The 21,611-nt window shown below is 42.8% G+C and overlaps 1 protein-coding gene across 2 annotated transcripts in view; it reads left to right on the top strand.

Annotated features, from left to right (window-relative positions):
• Window positions 1-21,611, top strand: part of prune2 (prune homolog 2 with BCH domain) — a 43,366-nt gene that overhangs the window by 15,074 nt on the left and 6,681 nt on the right. For both annotated transcript variants that reach the window (XM_085168359.1, XM_085168358.1), the window contains exons 4-5: window positions 120-296; window positions 3,094-3,196. In XM_085168359.1, coding sequence (XP_085024485.1) covers window positions 120-296; window positions 3,094-3,196 — 280 coding nt within the window. The remainder of the gene's footprint in view (window positions 1-119; window positions 297-3,093; window positions 3,197-21,611) is intronic.

The following is a 21,611-nucleotide window of genomic DNA, read 5'->3' as shown; positions in this document are numbered from 1 at the left end:
CTTTACCAAGAATTTAATTGATGTGTTAAAGTGGAAAACCACAGTTACTGATCTATTGATCTTTTTAAAATTAGTCTACAAATTACACACAATGCGTCATTTGGTCTTTTTCTTATCAGATCCCAATACTGCCAACAGGAGTGCTACCAGTGAAGTCTACAATACAATCCCAACATACAGTGCTGAGGAGGAACGCCAAGATGGAAAACTGTGGAGGACTGTCATCATTGGGGAGCAGGAACACCGTATCAACATGAAGCTCATTGAGCCCTACATGAAAGTCATCTCTCATGGAGGTGACTCAAGTTTTGTCTCACAGTCTGAGCAGAGCTTCCTCCTTAGCTCAGGCTGCTGGGGTCATGTGAGCCCTGCAGACACTACTCTCAACTCATTTCACTTTTTAAAATCAATTCACAAGTGTAGTTTTTCTTTTGCAAAGTAGTTACCACATTTACAGTAAAGTATAGTAAAGGTGTTAACATTAGGGTCCACCAAATGGTGCACTCTCCCCTAAACCCCAACCACTAGAACTGAATACCAGTCCAAGCCAATCGGGTAAAAGAAGTTTTTTATAGCAAAGATTGAAATACAAGCTGAATCTGCATACAAAGCAGCTACAAAGTGTCCCCAGTCAGTGTTGTCACTTGAAGCAGAGGACAGTAGAAGTCAGTGCTCTTGCTGCAGCATTTTGGATCAACTAATTGAACTAGTTTTTCAGTATCACTCTGAGACAGGATTTAAGGAACTTGGAAAGATGTTGCACAAATGCATGACAGTCCTACATATTTATATAATATGCAAATTGAAGGACATTCTAATAAAAAAAAATGACTCCAGGACTCCTCATGGTGTTAGAAGAAAGAAAAGAAAGAATTAGATTGAGGAACCTTAGTTTCATGAACCCTAGAGGTAACTATGTGAAGACTATGGCTTTTTAAGATGAATAGCCCTCTTGAGGGCCATTGTGAATAGATGAGATGAACAGAATTAATGGGAAAGTGTGACCACAAGCCTACTGCCACACAGAAAAACAGAAATAAATCAACAAATTTATAATCATCTAACACACAGTATTTTTCAATTGTAAGCATGCTTTGCTATTGGATTACAGAAGCAAGCCAGGTTAAAAAACAAAGTACCGTATTTCCCGCACCTGAATATTAGCCGCACAAGCTAAAATCAGGGGAAAATCCATTAGCTGCACCTGACTAAAAGCCGCAGGTGTTTCAATGTTGACTTATCATATGTAAGAGAATATGCACAAAGGGAATTGTCAGGAAAGAGATGGCTTTTTGGAGACACACGCCTTTTATTAATATTTTGAAAAACAAGTTATGGGTACATATTTGCATAACTTTTTAGGTATATGTACAAGTACCGGTAATTACAAGTACGAAACATGTACTGTGCTTCATAAATGAGAAACAAATGTAGTACATAACAATAACCTACAGCACACCAGAAAAATAGATTCGGACTACATTTTAGGCTCAGGTGCAGTAACACGGCTTTAACAAGATGAAAAGTCAGTCATTCACCACCATCTTCCTGCGCAATAAAACCACCAAAGTCCTCTTCTCCAGTGTCGGATACGAACAGGCTCAGGATGGCTACGTCATCCACTCTCAGCTTCTTTCCTTCGTTGTCACTTTCAAAACCAAACAAATCCTCGTTGTCAGAGTCAAACACCCTCAGAAGGGCCGTGGCGGTGTCCTCCTCTCCATCATGCAGCAGTCCAGCCCTTCGAAATCCGTTGGTGATCGTGGATGTTTTCACACTTTTCCACGCTGTCAGATTCCACCGGTGGAGTTGAGCATAACATGCTTTTCACAAGTTTATCGCCGCTCGTCATCCACGCTTCCTGCTGAACGCCTAGCGCAGTAGCGCTACTTTGAAGTTTGTTTTTTGTGCTACTTCGTACGGCACTATGTTGCCTGGCGGATGGACATGTGACCAACATACCACTCTTGAACCCCGATACTGTGTGTCTGATCACATGCCCTTCCGCCAGGCAACGTAGTGCCGTACAACAGCGGAACAAACAAAAAAATCTTCTTACGATATGACAAAAATCATGGACAATCCATAGAAAAGCCGCACCTGACTAAAAGCCGCAGGGTTCAAAGCTTGTGCAAAAAGTAGCGGCTTATAGCCCGACAATTACGGTATTTATGTTAGGTTTACTGCATTACAACCTTGTCATGTTAATGAGCTGACAGGTCTCATCTAACTAGACCATGGCAGGACGTAGCATTTTGGAAATACCTCATCCCATTTTGGCAGTAGACCAAGTACAAATAAGGAAATGCAGGCTGTAGATGAAGACAACTGATAACCCTTTCAGCATGAATTTTTAAGTCATGTTTCCCTGTGTCACCTGCATGTTACAGTAACGTGATTCGTGTGGGCAAAGTGGCCATTTGACTGCTGTGATCCAGATCGACTCACTATGAGCATACAGGCATGATAAATCAAAGTAACAACTGCTCGTTCACCGGGCATAAGGGGTCAGTGAATGGTTCAAAAATAAAAATGATGTGAACTGTGCAATGCTGTGCAATCATATACTTGTACACAACCGTGTGTGAGTATAATGCATGAAAACCACAGGGGGACCTGGATCTTAAATTGAGACCAGTCACTAAGTCACACATTATTGGTTTCACAGGCAGGGGCCCCATGTCTATCTGTTCCCCCTCTGTGGTGCCTTTCATAGCCACGAGCTCTGGTTAGTCTGTGGGTGGATTGACCATGAGGGTGGAAATATGCAGGCCATGCATATCCCACTGTGCTCTGCGTTGCAGGTTTAGTGAAACGCAGCTGTCTCATGGAAACAGAGACGTCTGTCACTGAACATTCAATCTCACCAGCTCTGTCATTTTGATAAAAGACCTGCTGTCTGAGTGACACCAAATCTGGTAATGAATGGCTTTGTGAATAGATGGAAATTACATTAATCAGAAAAGTAGCGAGAGGAAACAGGGCAGAGAGACAGATGGACAAAAGATAAATAGAACAAAAAATAAAAGAGCAATCAAGTTCTCGCCAAAGGAACTCTTACTACTTTTATTTTTGTGTGTGCTTTTTATCAAGGCTACTATGGCAACGGAGTGAACGCCATCATCGTGTTTGCTGCTTGTTTTCTGCCAGACAGCAACCGAGAGGACTACCATGAAATAATGGAGAACCTCTTCCTGTGAGTATCAAAAAGCGGTGACTAACACGCTCTTTAAATGACTCTTAGTTTTTTCCAGTGTTTTGCTTTGGCCCTGTAAAATTCAGCCACATTATTTGGTGCATATCTTGTTTCAGTAGTAGTGTTATTCATTTGCTTCTTCATTTTTGCAAGCAATGATCGACCATCTGATCATGACTGAGCTATACATATATATATATATATATATATATATATATATATACATATATATATATATATATAACACCCAGCACGCCCCTGCGGGCGGTTTATCCTTCAAGCTCGGGTCCTCTACCAGAGGCCTGGGAGCTTGAGGGTCCTGCGCAGTATCTTAGCTGTTCCCAGGACTGCGCTCTTCTGGACAGAGATCTCCGATGTTATTCCCGGGATCTGCTGGAGCCACTCGCCTAGCTTGGGAGTCACTGCACCTAGTGCTCCGATTACCACGGGGACCACCGATACCTTCACCCTCCACATCCTCTCGAGCTCTTCTCTGAGCCCTTGGTATTTCTCCAGCTTCTCGTGTTCCTTCTTCCTGATATTGCTGTCATTCGGAACCGCTACATCGATCACTACGGCCGTCTTCTTCTGTTTGTCTACTACCACTATTGGTTAGCCACCACCATTTTGTCCGTCTGTATCTGGAAGTCCCACAGGATCTTAGCTCGGTCATTCTCCACCACCCTTGGGGGCATTTCCCATTTTGACCTCGGGACTTCCAGGTTATACTCGGCACAGATGTTCCACAGATGTTCCACTTGGTTATGGCGTTCCATGTATGCCTTGCCTGCTAGCATCTTGCACCCTGCTGTTATGTGCTGGATTGTCTCTGGGGCATCTTTACACAGCCTGCACCTGGGGTCTTGCCTGGTGTGATAGACCCCAGCCTCTATGGATCTTGTACTCAGAGCTTGTTCTTGTGCTGCCATGATTAGTGCCTCTGTGCTATCTTTCAGTCCAGCTTTGTCCAGCCACTGGTAGGATTTCTGGATATCAGCCACCTCCTCTATCTGCCGGTGGTACATACCGTGCAGGGGCCTGTCCTTCCATGATGGTTCCTCGTCTCCCTCCTGTTTCTTGGGTTTCTGCTGCCTGAGGTATTCACTGAGCATGCTGTCAGTTGGGGCCATCTTCGTGATGTATTCTTGGATGTTCGTTGTCTCATCCTGGACTGTGGTGCTGACACTCACCAGTCCCCGGCCCCCTTCCTTCCGCTTAGCGTACAGCCTCAGGGTGCTGGACTTGGGGTGAAACCCTCCATGCATGGTAAGGAGCTTTCTTGTCTTTATGTCAGTGGCTTCTATCTCTTCCTTTGGCCAGCCTATTACCCCAGCAGGGTACCTGATCATGGGAAGGGCGTACGTGTTGATGGCCCGGATCTTGTTCTTACCGTTCAACTGACTCTTCAGGACTTGCCTGACCCTCTGCAGGTACTTGGTGGTTGCAGCTTTCCTAGCGGCCTCTTCATGGTTCCCATTCGCCTGCGGGATCCCCAGGTACTTGTAACTGTCCTCTATGTCTGCAATGTTGCCTTCTGGTAGTTCAATCCCCTCAGTTCTGACTACCTTCCCTCTCTTTGTTACCATCCGACTACACTTCTCCAGCCCGAACGACATTCCAATGTCATTGCTGTATAGCCTGGTAGTGTGGATCAGTGAATCGATGTCTCGTTCACTCTTGGCATACAGCTTGATGTCATCCATGTACAGGAGGTGGCTGACAACTGCTCCGTTCCGTAGTCGGTATCCGTAGCCAGTCTTGTTAATGATCTCACTGAGGGGGTTCAGGCCTATGCAGAACAGCAGTGGGGACAGAGCATCTCCCTGGTAGATCCCGCACTTGATGGTGACTTGTGCTATGGGCTTGGAGTTGGCCTCTAGTGTTGTATGCCACATCCCCATTGAGTTCCTGATGAAGGCTCTTAGGGTCCCATTGATCTTGTACAATTCTAGGCATTCCAGTATCCAGCTGTGGGGCATTGAGTCATAGGCCTTCTTGTAATCAATCCAGGCAGTGCACAGGTTGGTTAGTCTGGTCTTGCAGTCTCGGCTGACTGTTCTGTCTACCAGTAGCTGGTGTTTTGCGCCTCTGGTATTCTTGCCAATTCCTTTCTGTGTCCCGCTCATGTATTGACCCATGTGCCTGTTCATCTTAGCCGATATGATGCCTGACAGGAGCTTCCATGTAGTACTGAGGCAGGTTATTGGTCGGTAGTTGGAGGGGACTGGTCCCTTCTTGGGGTCCTTGGGGATCAGGACCGTCCGACCTTCGGTTAGCCATTCCGGGTGTCCCTCGTTAACTAGCAGCTGGTTCATTTGTGCTGCCAGACGCTCGTGGAGTGCAGTCAGCTTCTTCAGCCAGTAGGCGTGAACCATGTCGGGCCCTGGTGCTGTCCAACTCTTCATACTGGAGACCCTTTCTTGGATATCTGCCACCGTGATGGTTACTGCCCTCAGATGATGGTCTGCCCTCAGATCCACTAGTCACTGAGCATTGCCGTTATGGGTTGCGTCCTTCTCCCATATGCTCTTCCAGTATTGCTCCGTCTGCAGCCTTGGTGGTGCTGTTCTCTTATTATTGTTCCCTTGCCACTGAGAGTACACCTTTGCTGGTTCTGTGGAGAACAGCTGGTTTATTCTCCTGCCTTCTATCTCTCTGGTGTACCTCCTCAAGCGGCTGGCCAAGGCTGTGAGTCTTTGCTTGGCAGTTTCCAAGGCCTCAGGTATGGACAGCTTGCTGTATTTCTTATGCACCTTCTTTGTCGCACCTTTCTGCAACTCCGTTAGTTGGCTAACCTCCCTCTGTGCTACTTTGATCTTGCCCTCTAGCCTCCTTCTCCATGGAGGGTACTGCCCCTTGTGGCTGTTCAACTTGTAGCCAAGCATCTCACTGATCACTGCTGCCGTATTGTAGATCAGCTTGTTAGTGTCGGTAATCGTGGCTGTAGGTATCGTCCGTAGTGCTGCATTAACGTCATCTAGCAGACCTTCTGAGGGTACTTCACGTAATCTTGGTAACCAGCTACGGGGGATCCAGGTTTCAAGCTTGGCCATGATCCTATCTTTCAGGTCAGTTCCTCTCGCACTCAACGATCCTTCTCCTGTCGCACTTGTGGCTATGTACCCAATCTCGGGTGGGGGTGATGATATCTTCCCCCTAACCTGGCATCCTGACTCCTCCTTGCCGTAGCATTTATGTTGTACCTCGTCAATCTCTAGCTGTGAGAGCAGTCCCTTCTTTCGAATGTTGGAACACTGAGCTACTAGTTGTTTCGCCGTCATTGTGGATGTTGGGTATCGAAGAATCCATAGGTCCCTCATTCTATTCATGTAGCCCCTTCCGCCGGGGTTACTTGCGTAGTAGCATTCCAACAACGCCCTGTTTTCGTCTCTTGCCCACCGATGCCTTCTTGTTCCAGTAGCCCACTTCTCGTCAGGGTGCCCTGGTTCCTCAACACCTGACGCGGACCTTGTTGATCCGGGCGACGCATATGACAAAAGCAATGTGTGTGTGGATGTAATTATCAAATTAAGGACGTTGTTGCTGTTTCAATCAGCCATGACACTCCTGCACAAACACAACTTTCTAAAGGAACCTTACTGGATACAGACGCCCCAGGCAGGAATCGAAGTTGCGATCCTTTGCTCCAAAGGCGTGTAGTTTAACCACTACGCTATCCAGCTGAGATATATATATATATATATCTTTATATTATATTTTTTTATATATATATTATATTTTTTATAATATAAAAATATAATATAATATGTTTATAAAAATATAAACATATTAGTTTATGGGTAAAACTTTGAAAGTTGAATAAACCAGGAATCATCCTTGATGTCACAAAGATGTATAAAGCAGCACTATACACTGAAAAAAAGGCCATGTTGGATTTACTTGATTCAATAGTGGACATTTGTTGCACACAAATGTTTTGCTTTGGCAGAAACTTAAACAACTGAGTTAAATCAACACAACTTTTTCATATTCAATAAACCTGTGAATTTTGTGTTCCTAAAATGCGATTGAAACATGTTCAGATGAAGTAAGTTGAGCTCTTGGAATATTTTAATCCTTCACAATTTTGTCATTTTATTTCAACACTATTCAATAACTTTTACCCCAATACTACTTGGTCACTTAAATACTACATGTTGTCTTCATATTACATAATGTTCAACAAAGTCTAGATCCTGGTTACCATAAAAATTGAATGGATTTACAATGACTACCATCCTCCGGGTTGCAGGAGAGCTGGGAAATAACCCTGAAGTGATAGGTTACGAGGCAGGGTACACCCTGGACAGCTCACCAGTCTTTCACATAGAAGCAAACAACCACGTGCACTTACATTCACAGGTAATTTAGAATCACCAGTTAACCCTAACTCTAATAACTGCATGACTTTTAACTGTGGGAGGAAACCAGAATACCCAGAGAGAAGCCACTGCAAACTAGCCAGAATGTGGATTTGAACCCAGGACCTTCTTACTGTGAAGCAACAGCACTAACCACCATGCCAACAATCTAGGAAACACAGGAAAGCTATGATTTCCTGTATTTGATGCAGAATTTTTTTGTTTTTGTCCTTGAAAGGTTAATCCACAATAAATAGCAATAGCATGCACGTGGTGTGTGTGTAGTTCTCTGCCTCTTATAACTCCACTGATTTTCCTGCAGTTTGAAATCTTGTGCGATCTTGTGAATTTCATGAGTTCAGCAACTAACCACTCTTACTAGATTGTATCATTTCATCTCAACAGGAACAAATTAAGTTTTTGAATTCTATGCAAATCCTACATGATTTAATTACGTTCATAGAAACATGAAATTATTGTGTTCAAATTACAAGGTAGACTTTTTTAATGTAACAACCACCCAATTTACTTTTTTTGGTATACCAAAAAAAGTAGAGGTGGCTGCTCGACTTGACTGAGATGGATGCCTTCCTGAAACCACGATCCAAAGAGTGCGAGACTGAAATCCCGTGCAGTGTCGCGGGATTTAACATTGCTATATTATTGACTTACTTCACTTGAACATGATATGAACAATTTAATCTACCCTCTCTGCATATCATGTAGTTTCTACACTATATAGTTACACTTAACTTTAAAGCATGAGGCAATTGTGTTAAATACACGCAAGATGCTTATGTAAATCCAAGAGCTGGCCAATCCCTTTTTTTCAGTGTAGACTGTATATTAACAATGGGCATAGCCACTATGACATTACTCATTGGTTTGTTATTCATTTAAACATTTAGGTCTTTGCTATCACATTACCGTATTTGGGTGTAAGTTTGCTTTTATGCTTGATTAGCAAACTGGATCTATTGATTGTATGTGCGCATCCCAAAGATACTGATTTCTTTTAATTAGTACTAAGTAGCAGTTTACCAATTCCCTGACACTGGAGCTTGTTTACTTTTTACCTACAAAACAAGCCGTATTTTTTCAGTTACTTTTATTAAAAATGTTTCCAAAGGCACTAATCAATCAAGCCAGGATTGTTTTTATTTGTGGTGCAAGTTAGTTTTACGTTCAGAGAGAGAGGATTTTAACTTGCTTTTGGAGTCAGCCAGCTGGCACTGGCAATAACATGAGCGAAAGACTGCAATTAAAAAAATCTGTTTAATGTATTTTTCACCTTAAGTGGGGTTTTAGATTGATGCTAATATCAACATATTAACATACTTGCAATGATAATTTTAATATCTGAAGGTCAGGTAACGCTACAGTCACACTCAGGAAAAAGTGGTTTGACACTTAAAATTAAAGCGAATGTTTGCAGTGATCTTATGGTGCAATTGCATTTGAACTCTCCAGCCACTTGTAGTCACTTGCCATCTTCAAAGTGATGTATCAAGATGGCAATAAAACAGCAATAAGAGGGAGTCAGTTTGCTATCAAGTAAACAGGGTCAAGTTGGGAATTACATGAACCTTAAAACTTCATTAGAACTGAAGAAGCCTCTTGGATGAGACGTAAAACGTCTTCCTGAGTCCTGCTGAAACCTCATCAATTTGATGCAAAAGTTCATAAATTCCTTCACAAATTGCTGCAGGGAGGTGATTTAACTGCAAAATGACAGGTGATTGGCAAACCTTCCTTTTATACAAGAATATAATCAGAATAAAACTAGTTGGCAACCAGATAAAAAACTATTTGCAAACCTTGGTCTATCTCCCCGAGAGTGATTGCAGTCATTCCAAGTCAGAGCATTTTTTTGAAGACAGGTTGCCTCCTACCAGGTGACCTGTGCAATTGCCTTGCAATTTAATCTCGCCCTGAGATTAAAGGCATTGGTCGTCTCTACTTGCAGAAAAAAATTCAATGTAATCACTGGGCAACCACTGAATTTTCCGAGTCGCAACGAGGTTGCTGTCCTTTTTTTGTTCTAGTGTGAATGAACTGTTGCTCACATTAGATTCATTTTGCACACAAAGTAAACATATGCGTCGGATATCAATGCCAAATTATCCAGTATTTCTCAAACAACTATAAAATGTGTAAAAACCACAAGTATGTAACTCATTGTGGCTATACAAAAAGTCACACAATCACACAGCCTTGTCCATATTAAAGTACTAATATGTACTAATTTGTGCAGTTGGCATTCAGAAACAGGATAAAGAGTCGAAATCACGGATTCTTCCTTACAGTCTAACACTGCATGTGTAAATACGTTTGGATAGTCTGACTCAGCACTCACTACAGGCATCAGTGGCAACATTTACAGTACACATTTTGTAAACAAGTTCTTGTAGATTTTAGTGTTATGTTACAAGCATAGACCTGCGCCTTTTCTAGTCAGCAGAGGGAGGCACTCTGATTGCAACAAGAAGTCCAATTGAACAGAAAGCTATTAGAAAATTGACCTTCTTCTCATGTGATCATTCATTTATGACCTCAGTTCTAATGTAATATGGTTGAATTGCTAGTTTGGAGTCTTCTTTATTATAGAAGGATGTTAACTGTACTATTCATTTTACAGTAAAATGTGCAATAAAGTACTTAGGGACGGTCTACTGTCTTATCGAGAAATCAATAGGAATGTATGAGTGTGCAGAGCCTTCAGCTTCTCTGTCACAAGCCGGTCTCCAAAAAACAGTAGGATAACAACCTATTACTGACCTCAAGGCTTCAAGACGGCGGTCCACAAAAATGGATGATGTATTTAAAGTCTAAAAAATTGCAAAAGATTAAATGCATCACAATGGAACAGGATCATTAAACTCTTGTATTACTTGGATGATGAACTGAGAGTTAATTTGAAGGCTTCTTGTGATTGACGGGCACTTGAACAGCTGTAACATGTAACGTCCAACCCACAGTAGTCAAAGTGTCATGCCAGCCTGTGGGAAACACACAGCTGTGTTTGTTGTATTCCAGTCAAAATTGGTTCATGGCAATGCAGCATCGAAATGCATATGACAAAAGCAATGTGTGTGTGGATGTAATTATCAAATTAAGGACGTTGTTGCTGTTTCAATCAGCCATGACACTCCTGCACAAACACAACTTTCTAAATGAAGTGATTAAAATTCAGTGTGAGTCTAGCTTGTTTGCTAGGACCTCCCGTGTCGATATATCCACTGTTGTGCTGGCACAGTGGCGCCTCATGCTTGGACAGTGTGCTAGGGATCCCACAGGCTGTTCTGTGGAAGATATTGAGTGAGCTGGCATATCCGAGAGTTCTGGAAAGAACTGAAAGGAGGTAAACCGTACTGTCTGCAGTTTCTGATGCCAGATGGCTTGAGGTCTGAATCTGCGCGAGGAGGAGTAACTGTAGCTGGGTGTTGAACGGTATTCAGTTTGATGTCAGTGGGAGATGATCAGAATATTCAGGAAATAGAGTGGATGTCCACAGCGGTCCACAGCGCTGTCATCGCTGTGGACCGGCTGTACGTGGACGGACAGCTCCACCGCGACCCCAACATCACTCCGTGGCTGTATTAACTTCAGACCAGATAAGAATCCGCTACACCCTTTCCCTATCCACTCACACTAACTTGGATTAACATTTGTTTAACTTACCGGTATCAAATCGCATCTTAAGTGTGATTTCATAGCAGTATTAACACCGTCACTCTCCGTCAGTGATTTAATTGGAATGTTTACGTTTTCTTTTCTCTCTTCTCGTTTTTTTTTTTTTTTTTTTTTTTTTTTTCCCTCTCTTTTCCCCCTCTTGTTTTTATGCTGCTCACCCTCGTCCTTGGTTTCTTTCTTTTTTTTCTTTCACTGCTTCGATCACCTGCTTCCACACTCATCCACAAACAACATCATTTATTTCGACACTTACTCACTGCACGATCACGCACAGTCATGCGCTCAACGGCAGCACATTTACATCAGTCAGACAGCGCACACAGACCTACAGGATACACACACTTAAGCCAAGCATACTCATATTAGTAAATATGCAAACACATAGTCAGACTCGGGGAGCATCTCGCCACACATTTTTTCTCTCTCTCCCTCTCCTTATTTATGAACAAGTGATATATTCTCTCCACCTGTCTAAGCGACACACACAGAGTACACCCCTAGTTATGCACAGACATCTATGGGTGCACTAAGATTCGTTACATGGAATGTAAATGGAGCTGGCTCCAGAGAAAAGAGGTTAAAAATATTTAACCAACTCAAAAAACTACAGGCAGATGTTGTCCTTTTACAAGAGACCCACAGACCTCTTAGAGGTTCGAATGAACTTAAAACACCTGAGTTTCCTAATGTGTTCTCAGCCTGTTATAATTCTAGACAAAGGGGAGTAGCAATTTTAATCCATAAAAAAATTAATTTCACAGTACTCGATACAGTTATAGATCCAGAGGGCAGATTCTTAATCATTAAACTATCTATACTTGATAAAAAGCTATGTATTGTAAGTGTATATGGTCCAAATGTTGATGATCCCTCATTCTTTCACGGTTTTTTCAGTGCACTCTCTGAACACTTAGATGGCACACTTGTGCTTGGAGGCGACCTCAACCTTGGACTGAATGAAGAAATGGATAGGCTCAATACAGCAGGAACTCAGCGTAATTGGCAGTCCACAAATATAATCAAACAGTATATGAGCGACTTTGGTCTTTGCGATGCATGGTGCTCCCTTCACCCCACCAGTAAGGAATATACTTTTTTTTCACATGTTTATCACTCCTACTCTCGTCTAGATTATTTTTTGGTCAGCAGCTCACTGCTGAGTGACGTTTCAGACACTGAGATTCACCCTATAGTTGTCAGCGATCATGCTCCTGTATCTTTAACACTAATGCACAAGAATAATACTATGCCAAGTAAAAACTGGAGATTTAATACATCACTGCTTAAAGATGAAGACTTTATTAAATATTTTAAAAAAGAGTGGACTTCATATTTAGACTTTAATGACACTCCCGGAACATCAGCTTCTGTTTTATGGGAAGCAGGGAAAGCTGTGATGAGAGGTAAAATAATTTCTTTCTCATCACATAAAAAGAAAAAAGAAAACAAAAATATTCAGGAATTAGAAAAAAACATCAAATCACTAGAAGAAGCCTACGCGTCCCACCAAGATCAGGAAACATTGAACAAAATACGCAAAACAAAACTAGAATTAAATGAGATAATTGATAGAAAAACAAAATTCTTAGTACAAAGACTACGCTTACAAAATTATGAAGATAGTAACAAATCCGGTCAATTTCTAGCAAACCAGTTAAAAATAAATAAAGAAAAAACAACTATATGTGCTGTTCAAGATTCATCTGGGAACACAATATGTGAACCGAAACAAATAAACAACATTTTCAGGGATTTCTATAAAACGTTGTATTCACCACAAATAAACCCATCTAAAAAGGAAATTGATCAATTTTTAGACAACATAACTCTCCCAAAATTATTAGACTCTCAAGCAATGGCACTGGATTCGCCACTGACATCAGGTGAACTCCAGGAAGCCCTGATAAATATGTCCAATAATAAGGCTCCAGGTCCAGACGGCTTTCCTGCAGAATTCTACAAAGAATTCTGGACGATTCTAGCACCAGTTTTTTACAGAACGTTGTTAGAAATCAAAGAAAAGGGCAGACTTCCATCAAATATGAATTCTGCAAACATTAATCTCCTGCTAAAACCAGGCAAAGACCCTGTATATCCCTCAAGCTATCGTCCAATATCCCTTATTAATGTAGACCTCAAAATAATCTGCAAAGCTCTCTCGAAGAGACTAGAGAAAATAACCCCCCTCTTAATTCATCCTGACCAAACTGGTTTCATAAAAGGTAGGCACTCATCAACAAATACACGTAGATTACTTAATTTGATAGACTACTCATACAGTAAAAACCTTGAAACTACAATATTTTCCTTAGATGCAGAAAAAGCGTTTGACAGAGTTAACTGGAAATTTCTATTTGCAACTTTACACAAATTTGGTTTTGGATCTTCTTTCATCAACTGGTTAAAAATATTATATAATTCCCCAACAGCTTGTGTCAGAACAAATGACCAGACATCCTCCAGCTTATGTCTCCTGAGGGGCACCAGGCAGGGATGCCCACTCTCCCCTTCACTGTTTGCAATTTTTATCGAACCACTAGCAGCAGCAATTAGACAGAATTCAGCAATTAAGGGCATAAAATGCAAGAACGTAGAACATAAAATCAGCCTTTATGCTGATGATGTGTTACTCTTTCTCCAAAATTCACAAACCAATATCTCTGGGGTGATTGAATTGATAAACTCTTTTGCAAGAATATCAGATTACTCAATTAACTGGTCAAAATCTACAGTCCTTCCTATTAATTGTTGCTTCCATAATTCCTCTTCTACTCCACTGCAATCGGGAAATATAAAATATTTAGGTATTAATATTTCTCCCAAGCTTGCAGATCTAACTAAATTAAACCATACCCCACTTTTAAAGAAAGTAGAAGGTGATCTGGCTAGATGGAAATGTCTACCCATATCACTTATGGGAAGGGTTGCTGCTATAAAAATGATGGTATTACCAAAAATAAATTATTTATTCTCAATGATCCCAACTAAACCGCCGCAAGATTGGTTCAGATCTCTAGATTCATATATGTCCAAATTCCTTTGGAAAAATAAGCCCCCACGTATAAGCTTAAAAACACTACAAAAGACCAAGGATAAAGGAGGATTAGAACTACCTAACTTTCAGCACTACTTCTTAGCCAACAGGCTTCAGTTTATCTCAGGATGGCTAAAACATACCCTCTTAGATGAACCTTGGCTAGATGTAGAACAAGCACTTTGCAATAATCTAGAGATTTCAGATCTACCATTTATCAGCTCAAACATCCAACGACATGAATGCTTCAAAAGCATCAACATCAGCTCTTCTCTGACAGCATGGTGGGAGTTTCTGAAGTTGACAGTCTTCATTAATCCCATGCAAACGTACACCTATCTGGAACAACCCTGACATATTACAAAACAATAATATGATAAACTTTTCAGATTGGAATGGTAAAGGAATCAAATATGTAGAACATATACTAGAAGGAACAGAATTTATTTCATTTGACAGACTAGTTACACAATATGGGATCAACAAGAAAAGATTTTTAGAATATCAACAAATTAAATCCATAATAAAAAAGAAATTTAAACTGGGTCAAGTTGAACTACAAACACCACCAAGTGTGGTTCAATTTTTTACTCTTAAAACCCCCAAATTACTATCCAAAATATACAGAATGCTTTCTAAAACAGATGAATCAATATCACTTCCTATTGCAAAATGGGAAGCGGATTTATCAGTTAACTTAGACCAAAACTTCTGGTCTCAGATTTGCTTAAAAACCTTTCATCTAATCAGAAATCCCAGTCTTCAATTAATTCAATACAAAATACTACATAGAGTGCACTATACAGGTCATCGGATGTTCAAGATGGGCTTTGCATCTACCAACAACTGCTCACACTGCCAAACCAATTCACCGGACAATTATATCCACGCTCTTTGGTTCTGTCCACCAGTTCAGAAGTTTTGGCGCGAGATATGTGAAGACTTATTCAATTCAATTCAATTCAATTTTATTTATATAGCGCCAAATCACAACAAATGTCGCCTCAAGGCGCTTCATAGATACAGAGAAAAGCCCAACAATCATATGACCCCCTATGAGCAAGCACTTTGGCAACAGTGGAAAGGAAAAACTCCCTTTTAACAGGAAGAAACCTCCGGCAGAACCAGGCTCAGGGAGGGGCGGCCATCTGCTGCGACCGGTTGGGGTGAGAGAAGGAAGACAGGATAAAGACATGCTGTGGAAGAGAGACAGAGATTAATAACAGATACGATTCAATACAGAGAGGTCTGTTAATACATAGTGAGTGAGAAAGGTGACTGGAAAGGAAAAACTCAATGCATCATGGGAATCCCCCGGCAGCCTACATCTATTGCAGCATAACTAAGGGAGGATTCAGGGTCACCTGGTCCAGCCCTAACTATATGCTTTAGCAAAAAGGAAGGTTTTAAGCCTAATCTTAAAAGTAGAGATAGTGTCTGTCTCCTGAATCCAAACTGGAAGCTGGTTCCACAGAAGAGGGGCCTGAAAACTGAAGGCTCTCCCTCCCATTCTACTTTTAAATACTCTAGGAACAACAAGTAGGCCTGCAGAGCGGGAGCGAAGTGCTCTAATAGAGTGATATGGTACTACAAGGTCATTAAGATAAGATGGGGCCTGATTATTTAAGACCTTGTATGTGAGGAGCAGGATTTTGAATTCAATTCTGGATTTAACAGGAAGCCAATGAAGGGAAGCCAAAACAGGAGAAATATGCTCTCTCCTTCTAGTCCCTGTCAGTACTCTTGCTACAGCATTTTGGATTAACTGAAGGCTTTTCAGTGAGTTTTTTGGACATCCTGATAATAATGAATTGCAGTAGTCTAGCCTGGAAGTAATAAATGCATGAACTAGTTTTTCAGCGTCACTCTGAGACAGGATATTTCTAATTTTAGAGATGTTGCGCAAATGGAAGAACGCAGTCTTACATATTTGTTTAATATGTGCGTTGAAGGACATATCCTGGTCAAAAATGACTCCAAGGTTCCTCACAGTGTTACTGGAGGCCAAGGTAATGCCATCCAGAGTAAGAATCTGGTTAGATACCATATTTCTAAGCTTTTCAGCGCCGAGTACAATGACCTCAGTTTTATCTGAGTTAAGAAGCAGAAAGTTAGTGGCCATCCAAGTCTTTATGTCTTTAAGACATTCCTGCAGTTTAACTAATTGGTGTGTGTTATCTGGCTTCATGGACAGATAGAGCTGGGTGTCATCTGCATAGCAGTGAAAATGTATGCTATGTCTTCTAATGATGCTGCCTAGGGGAAGCATGTATAATGTAAACAGAATTGGTCCTAGCACCGAACCCTGTGGAACTCCATAATTAACCTCAGTGTGTGAAGAGGACTCTCCATTTACATGCACAAATTGGAGTCTATTAGATAGATATGATACAAACCACTGCAGTGCAATACCTGTAATACCTACAGCATGTTCTAATCGCTCTAATAGAATATTATGGTCAACAGTATCGAATGCTGCACTAAGGTCAAGAAGGACAAGCACAGAGATGAGTCCACTGTCAGAGGCCATAAGAAGATCATTTGTAACCTTCAATAAAGCTGTTTCTGTGCTGTGATGAACTCTGAAACCTGACTGAAACTCTTCAAATAAACCATTCCTCTGCAGATGATCTGTTAGCTGTTTGACAACTACTCTTTCAAGGATTTTTGATATGAAAGGAAGGTTGGAGATTGGCCTATAATTAGCTAAGACTGCTGGGTCTAGAGATGGCTTTTTGAGTAAAGGTTTAACTGCAGCCACCTTGAAGGCCTGTGGTACATAGCCGATTATTAGAGATAGGTTGATCATATATAAGATCGAAGAATTAATCAATGGCAGGACTTCTTTGAGCAGTTTTGTAGGAATGGGGTCTAAAAGACACGTTGATGGTTTGGAGGAAGTAATTATTGAAGTTAACTCAGAAAGATCGATTGGAAAAAAAGAGTCTAACTTAACATCAATGGAACTAAGAGTAGCTGTAGATAATATTACATCTGTGGGATGATTATTGGTAATTTTTTCTCTAATGATAAAAATTTTATTTGTGAAGAAGTTCATGAAGTCATCACTAGTTAACGTTAAAGGGATGGTTGGCTCAACAGAGCTCTGACTTTTTGTCAGCCTGGCTACAGTGCTGAAGAGAAACCTGGGGTTGTTCTTATTTTCTTCAATCAGTGATGAGTAGTAAGCTGTTCTGGCTTTGCGGAGGGCTTTCTTATAAAGCAACAAACTATTTCTCCAGGCTAAATGATGATCCTCTAAATTTGTGACACGCCATTTCCTCTCCAGATTACGAGTCATCTGCTTTAGGGTACGTGTTTGAGAATTATACCACGGGGTCAGGTACTTCTGATTAGAGACCTTAGTTTTCACTGGAGCTACAGTATCCAGAGTCGTACGTAGTGAGGAGGTGAAATTATTAACAAGATAATCGACCTCTGTTGGGGTAGCGTTCAGATAGCTGCTCTGCTCTGTGTTGGTACAGGGCATTGACGATGATAACAGTGGCTGGATTATATTCTTAAACTTAGTTACAGCGCTTTCAGAAAGACATCTACTTTGATAAAGTCCACTCTCCACTGCTGCGTAATCAATTATTGTAAATGTAAATGTTATCAAGAAATGATCAGACAGGAGAGGGTTTTCAGGAAACACTGTTAAATGTTCAGTTTCTATGCCATATGTTAAAACAAGATCTAGAGTGTGATTAAAGTGGTGGGTGGGTTCTTTTACATTTTGAGAGAAACCAATTGAGTCTAACAACAGATTAAATGCCATGTTGAGGCTGTCATTTTTAGCATCTACATGGATGTTAAAATCACCCACAATAATTATTTTATCTGAGCTCAGAACTAAATTAGATATAAAGTCTGAGAAATCAGACAGAAACTCTGTGTAAGGCCCAGGTGGACGATAGATGATAACAAGTAAGACTGGTTTCTGAGTTTCACAGCTGGGGTGGACAATGCTAAGCATCAGGCTTTCAAATGAATTAAAAGTCTGTCTTGGTCTTTCATTAATTAATAGACTGGTGTGAAAAATGGCTGCCACACCACCCCCTCGACCTGTGCTTCGAGATTTCTGGTAGTTAGAATGACTCGGGGGTGTTGATTCATTTAAACTAACATAATCATCCTGCTGCAACCAGGTTTCTGTAAGGCAGAGTAAATCAATTTGTTGATCAATTATTAAGTCATGTACTAACAGAGACTTGGAGGAGAGAGACCTAATATTTAATAATCCACATTTCACTGTTTTACTCTTTGGTTCAGATGTGGATACTGTATTGTTCTTTCTTTGTGATTGTTTAAGTTGTTTGTTGCTGGTTTTTAGTTTGTTTTTTGTCTTTTTGGAAGCAGACACAGTCTCTATGGAGATGGGTTTTTGGGGGGGTAGCAGGAGGAGAGAAGCTGCAGAGAGGCGTGTAAGACTGCAACTCTGCTTCCTGGTCCCAACTCTGGATAGTCATGTTTTGAGGGGTTTAATAAATTTGTCGATATTTCTAGAAATGAGAGCTGCTCCATCCAAAGTGGGATGGATGCCATCTCTCCTAACAAGACCAGGTTTCCTCCAGAAGGTTTGCCAATTATCTATGAAGCCCACATCGTTTCTGGGACACCACTCAGACAGCCAGCAATTTAAGGAGAACATGCGGCTAAACATGTCACTCCTGGTCTGATTGGGGAGGGGACCAGAGAAAACTACAGAGTCCGACATTGTTTTGGCAAAGTTACACACCGATTCAATATTGATTTTAGTGACCTCCGATTGGCGTAACCGGGTGTCATTACTGCCGACGTGAATTATGATTTTATTGAATTTACGTTTACCCTTAGCCAGCAGTTTTAAATTTCCTTCAATGTCGCCTGCTCTGGCCCCTGGAAGACAATTGACTATGGTTGCCGGTGTCTCTAGCTTCACATGTCTGAGAACAGAGTCACCAATTACCAGAGTTTGACCCCCGGCGGGTGTGTCACCGAGTGGGGAAAAACGGTTAGACACATGAACGGGTTGGTGGTGTACCTGGGGCTTCTGTTTAGGACTACGCTTCCTTCTCACCGTTACCCAGCCTTTCCCCAGCTGCTTGGGGTCTGCCGGGGAACAGCTAGCGGGGCCTACGCTATCTTCGGCTGCGCCAGCTACAGGGGCCTGGCTAACTAAGGGTGAGAGCAGGGTGCAAAGCCGAGTCTCCAATTCAGTAATCCTGGCCTCCAGAGCTGCAAATATGCTACATTTGTTACAGATATCATTACTGCTAAAGGAGGCCGAGGTGTAACTAAACATCTGACACAATGAGCAAGAAAGTGCAGAAGGGACAGGTGAAGTAGCCATGGTGCTAACGGGTCGGCTACGAGCTAAGCTAGCGAAACAGTACAGAGACAGTGAGTGAATACTATAAATTAGGTAGTGAGTACACAGAAAGTGTGCTTCGGATGAAGCACGTGAAGATTATACTGTGAAAAAAGAATGTATTTAAAAGTTGTTAATTAAACTGCTAAGCAAATAAGCTACTCAGAAACACCACTGTGTTTGAGCAGGAACAGGAAGCGATACTATACCACAGAGCGAGCGAGCGAACACCAAGTGACAGCGCCCTCATTTCAGACACTTATCAAAGTGTCTGAAATGTAACATTCCAACTTCCCCCTTAGTGTGTTTGTTGGGCAGCTTAGATAATGTCACTTCAGAAAAGAATATAGCCCATATGGTTTTCACTGCCCTATGCATAGCCAAGAAAACAGTCCTCATGAACTGGAAAAATAAAAACAATCTTAATTCTAACCAATATAGAAATTATCTATTAGATTACATTAGTCTTGATACAGCCTCTGCCACCACATCAGATCAATCGCTCTGGGCTCCTCTGATCAGCTCCATCACCTAGTGGGGGTGGGGGGTCATATTTTGGTCTCGCCTTCACTGTTGTGATTGGTGTGGGGGTAGGGTCGGGCTTAGGGCGTCGGGGGGTTCCCCGGGAGTATCTTCCTTGGGGGGCTCAACTCGGGGTAGCGGTCATGGCCAATTAGGGGCTCTGTTGGCTCTTAGGTGACGGCTTCCTCGTGGCTACGTGCAGCGGGGCTAGGGGAGGGTCTGTGCTGACGGACGGGGGTTACTGACCTGGTAGCCTGGCTGCCCCTGGGTGGGTCCGGGACGGGCGTGAGGTTCTGGGGGCGCTCCGGCTCTGGCCTGGGGCCCTGGCCGGGCCTCGGGGGCCTGGGTCCTGGTTGGTGTGTTGCCGGGGTTGTGGGCCGGTGGGTATATGGGGGCCCGCCACTGACGCGGGGTGCCGCCGGGGGGGCTCTTCAACTGGTGGGGGGGGGGGGGGGGGGGGGGGTTGTCACATCTTGCAGGAGCTTTCCTCTCTCAGGAACTCTCTCTGCAAGAGGGGGAGATACAGGAGAGGTGGAGGAAGATCTCAGCCTGGGCGTCTATTGTCTTATGTAGTCTGGAAGATGAGTGGATGATGGGGTGGGTGCAGTTTTCTCTGTTGTGGGGTTGGGTGGACTGCCCCGGGCTCTGTGGGGCCGGGCGGCGCCACTGCACTGGGCCCCGGTTCGGATGGGCCTGGGCCCCCCTTCCCTGGTGGGTCGCGGAGTATGGGGGTGCCTACTGGGGTCAGCGGGGGAGCTGGCCCCAGGGAGGGGTCACTTGCCCCTCCCTTCCTCCCCTCCCCATCTCCAGCTGCCTCCCTCTTCCCGCTCCACCACAACCACCCACACATGCAGGGCCTTGGAGTAGGGGTGTGTCACCAGGGTGCAGAGGAGGTAACCCCCCTCTCTGTCCCCTTCTGGCTGCCTCTGCCTCAATTTTATCCCGCAACTTAGACATTCACATTACTCACACTCTCATTACACATACATATAGGATCTTGGGGGTGGGCACGCTACACGGAATCCGAATTACCATCAGGGTGTACACCTCACCCCCGGCGTCGTTGCCCACCTCTCAATTTTAAATACACGTAGACATTGAGCGCTAGCAGGAGGGACTATGCGCTTACCTGCTGCTCTCTGGCAGGTAGCTCCATGCCCTCCTGGGTTTTAAATGCACCTTAGAACACACATACATCAACACTACAATGAGCGGGTGGAGGGAGGTTAGGAGTCTTCTCTCACCCTCGTTCTCTGCTTTCTGCTGGAGCAGGGGGGCTAGGAGGAGGAGTTGGCCGTCCGACTGGGATCCGGAATGTGGGGCCTCCCTGCTGCTGCGGAGTCGGGGCGGTCTGCTTCTCCCCACCGCAGGGAAAAGGGTAACACAACCTGGGTCTGGGTGCAGTTCCCCCCTCCAGGGGCAAGGGTACCTAGACCCGGTTCGTAGAGTACGCTT

The sequence above is a fragment of the Neolamprologus multifasciatus genome, chromosome 7 (assembly GCF_963576455.1).
Source record: "Neolamprologus multifasciatus chromosome 7, fNeoMul1.2, whole genome shotgun sequence".
NCBI classification, from domain to species: domain Eukaryota; kingdom Metazoa; phylum Chordata; class Actinopteri; order Cichliformes; family Cichlidae; genus Neolamprologus; species Neolamprologus multifasciatus.
Note: the sequence above shows the minus strand (reverse complement) of the source record. Positions and strands in the feature narration are given on the sequence as shown.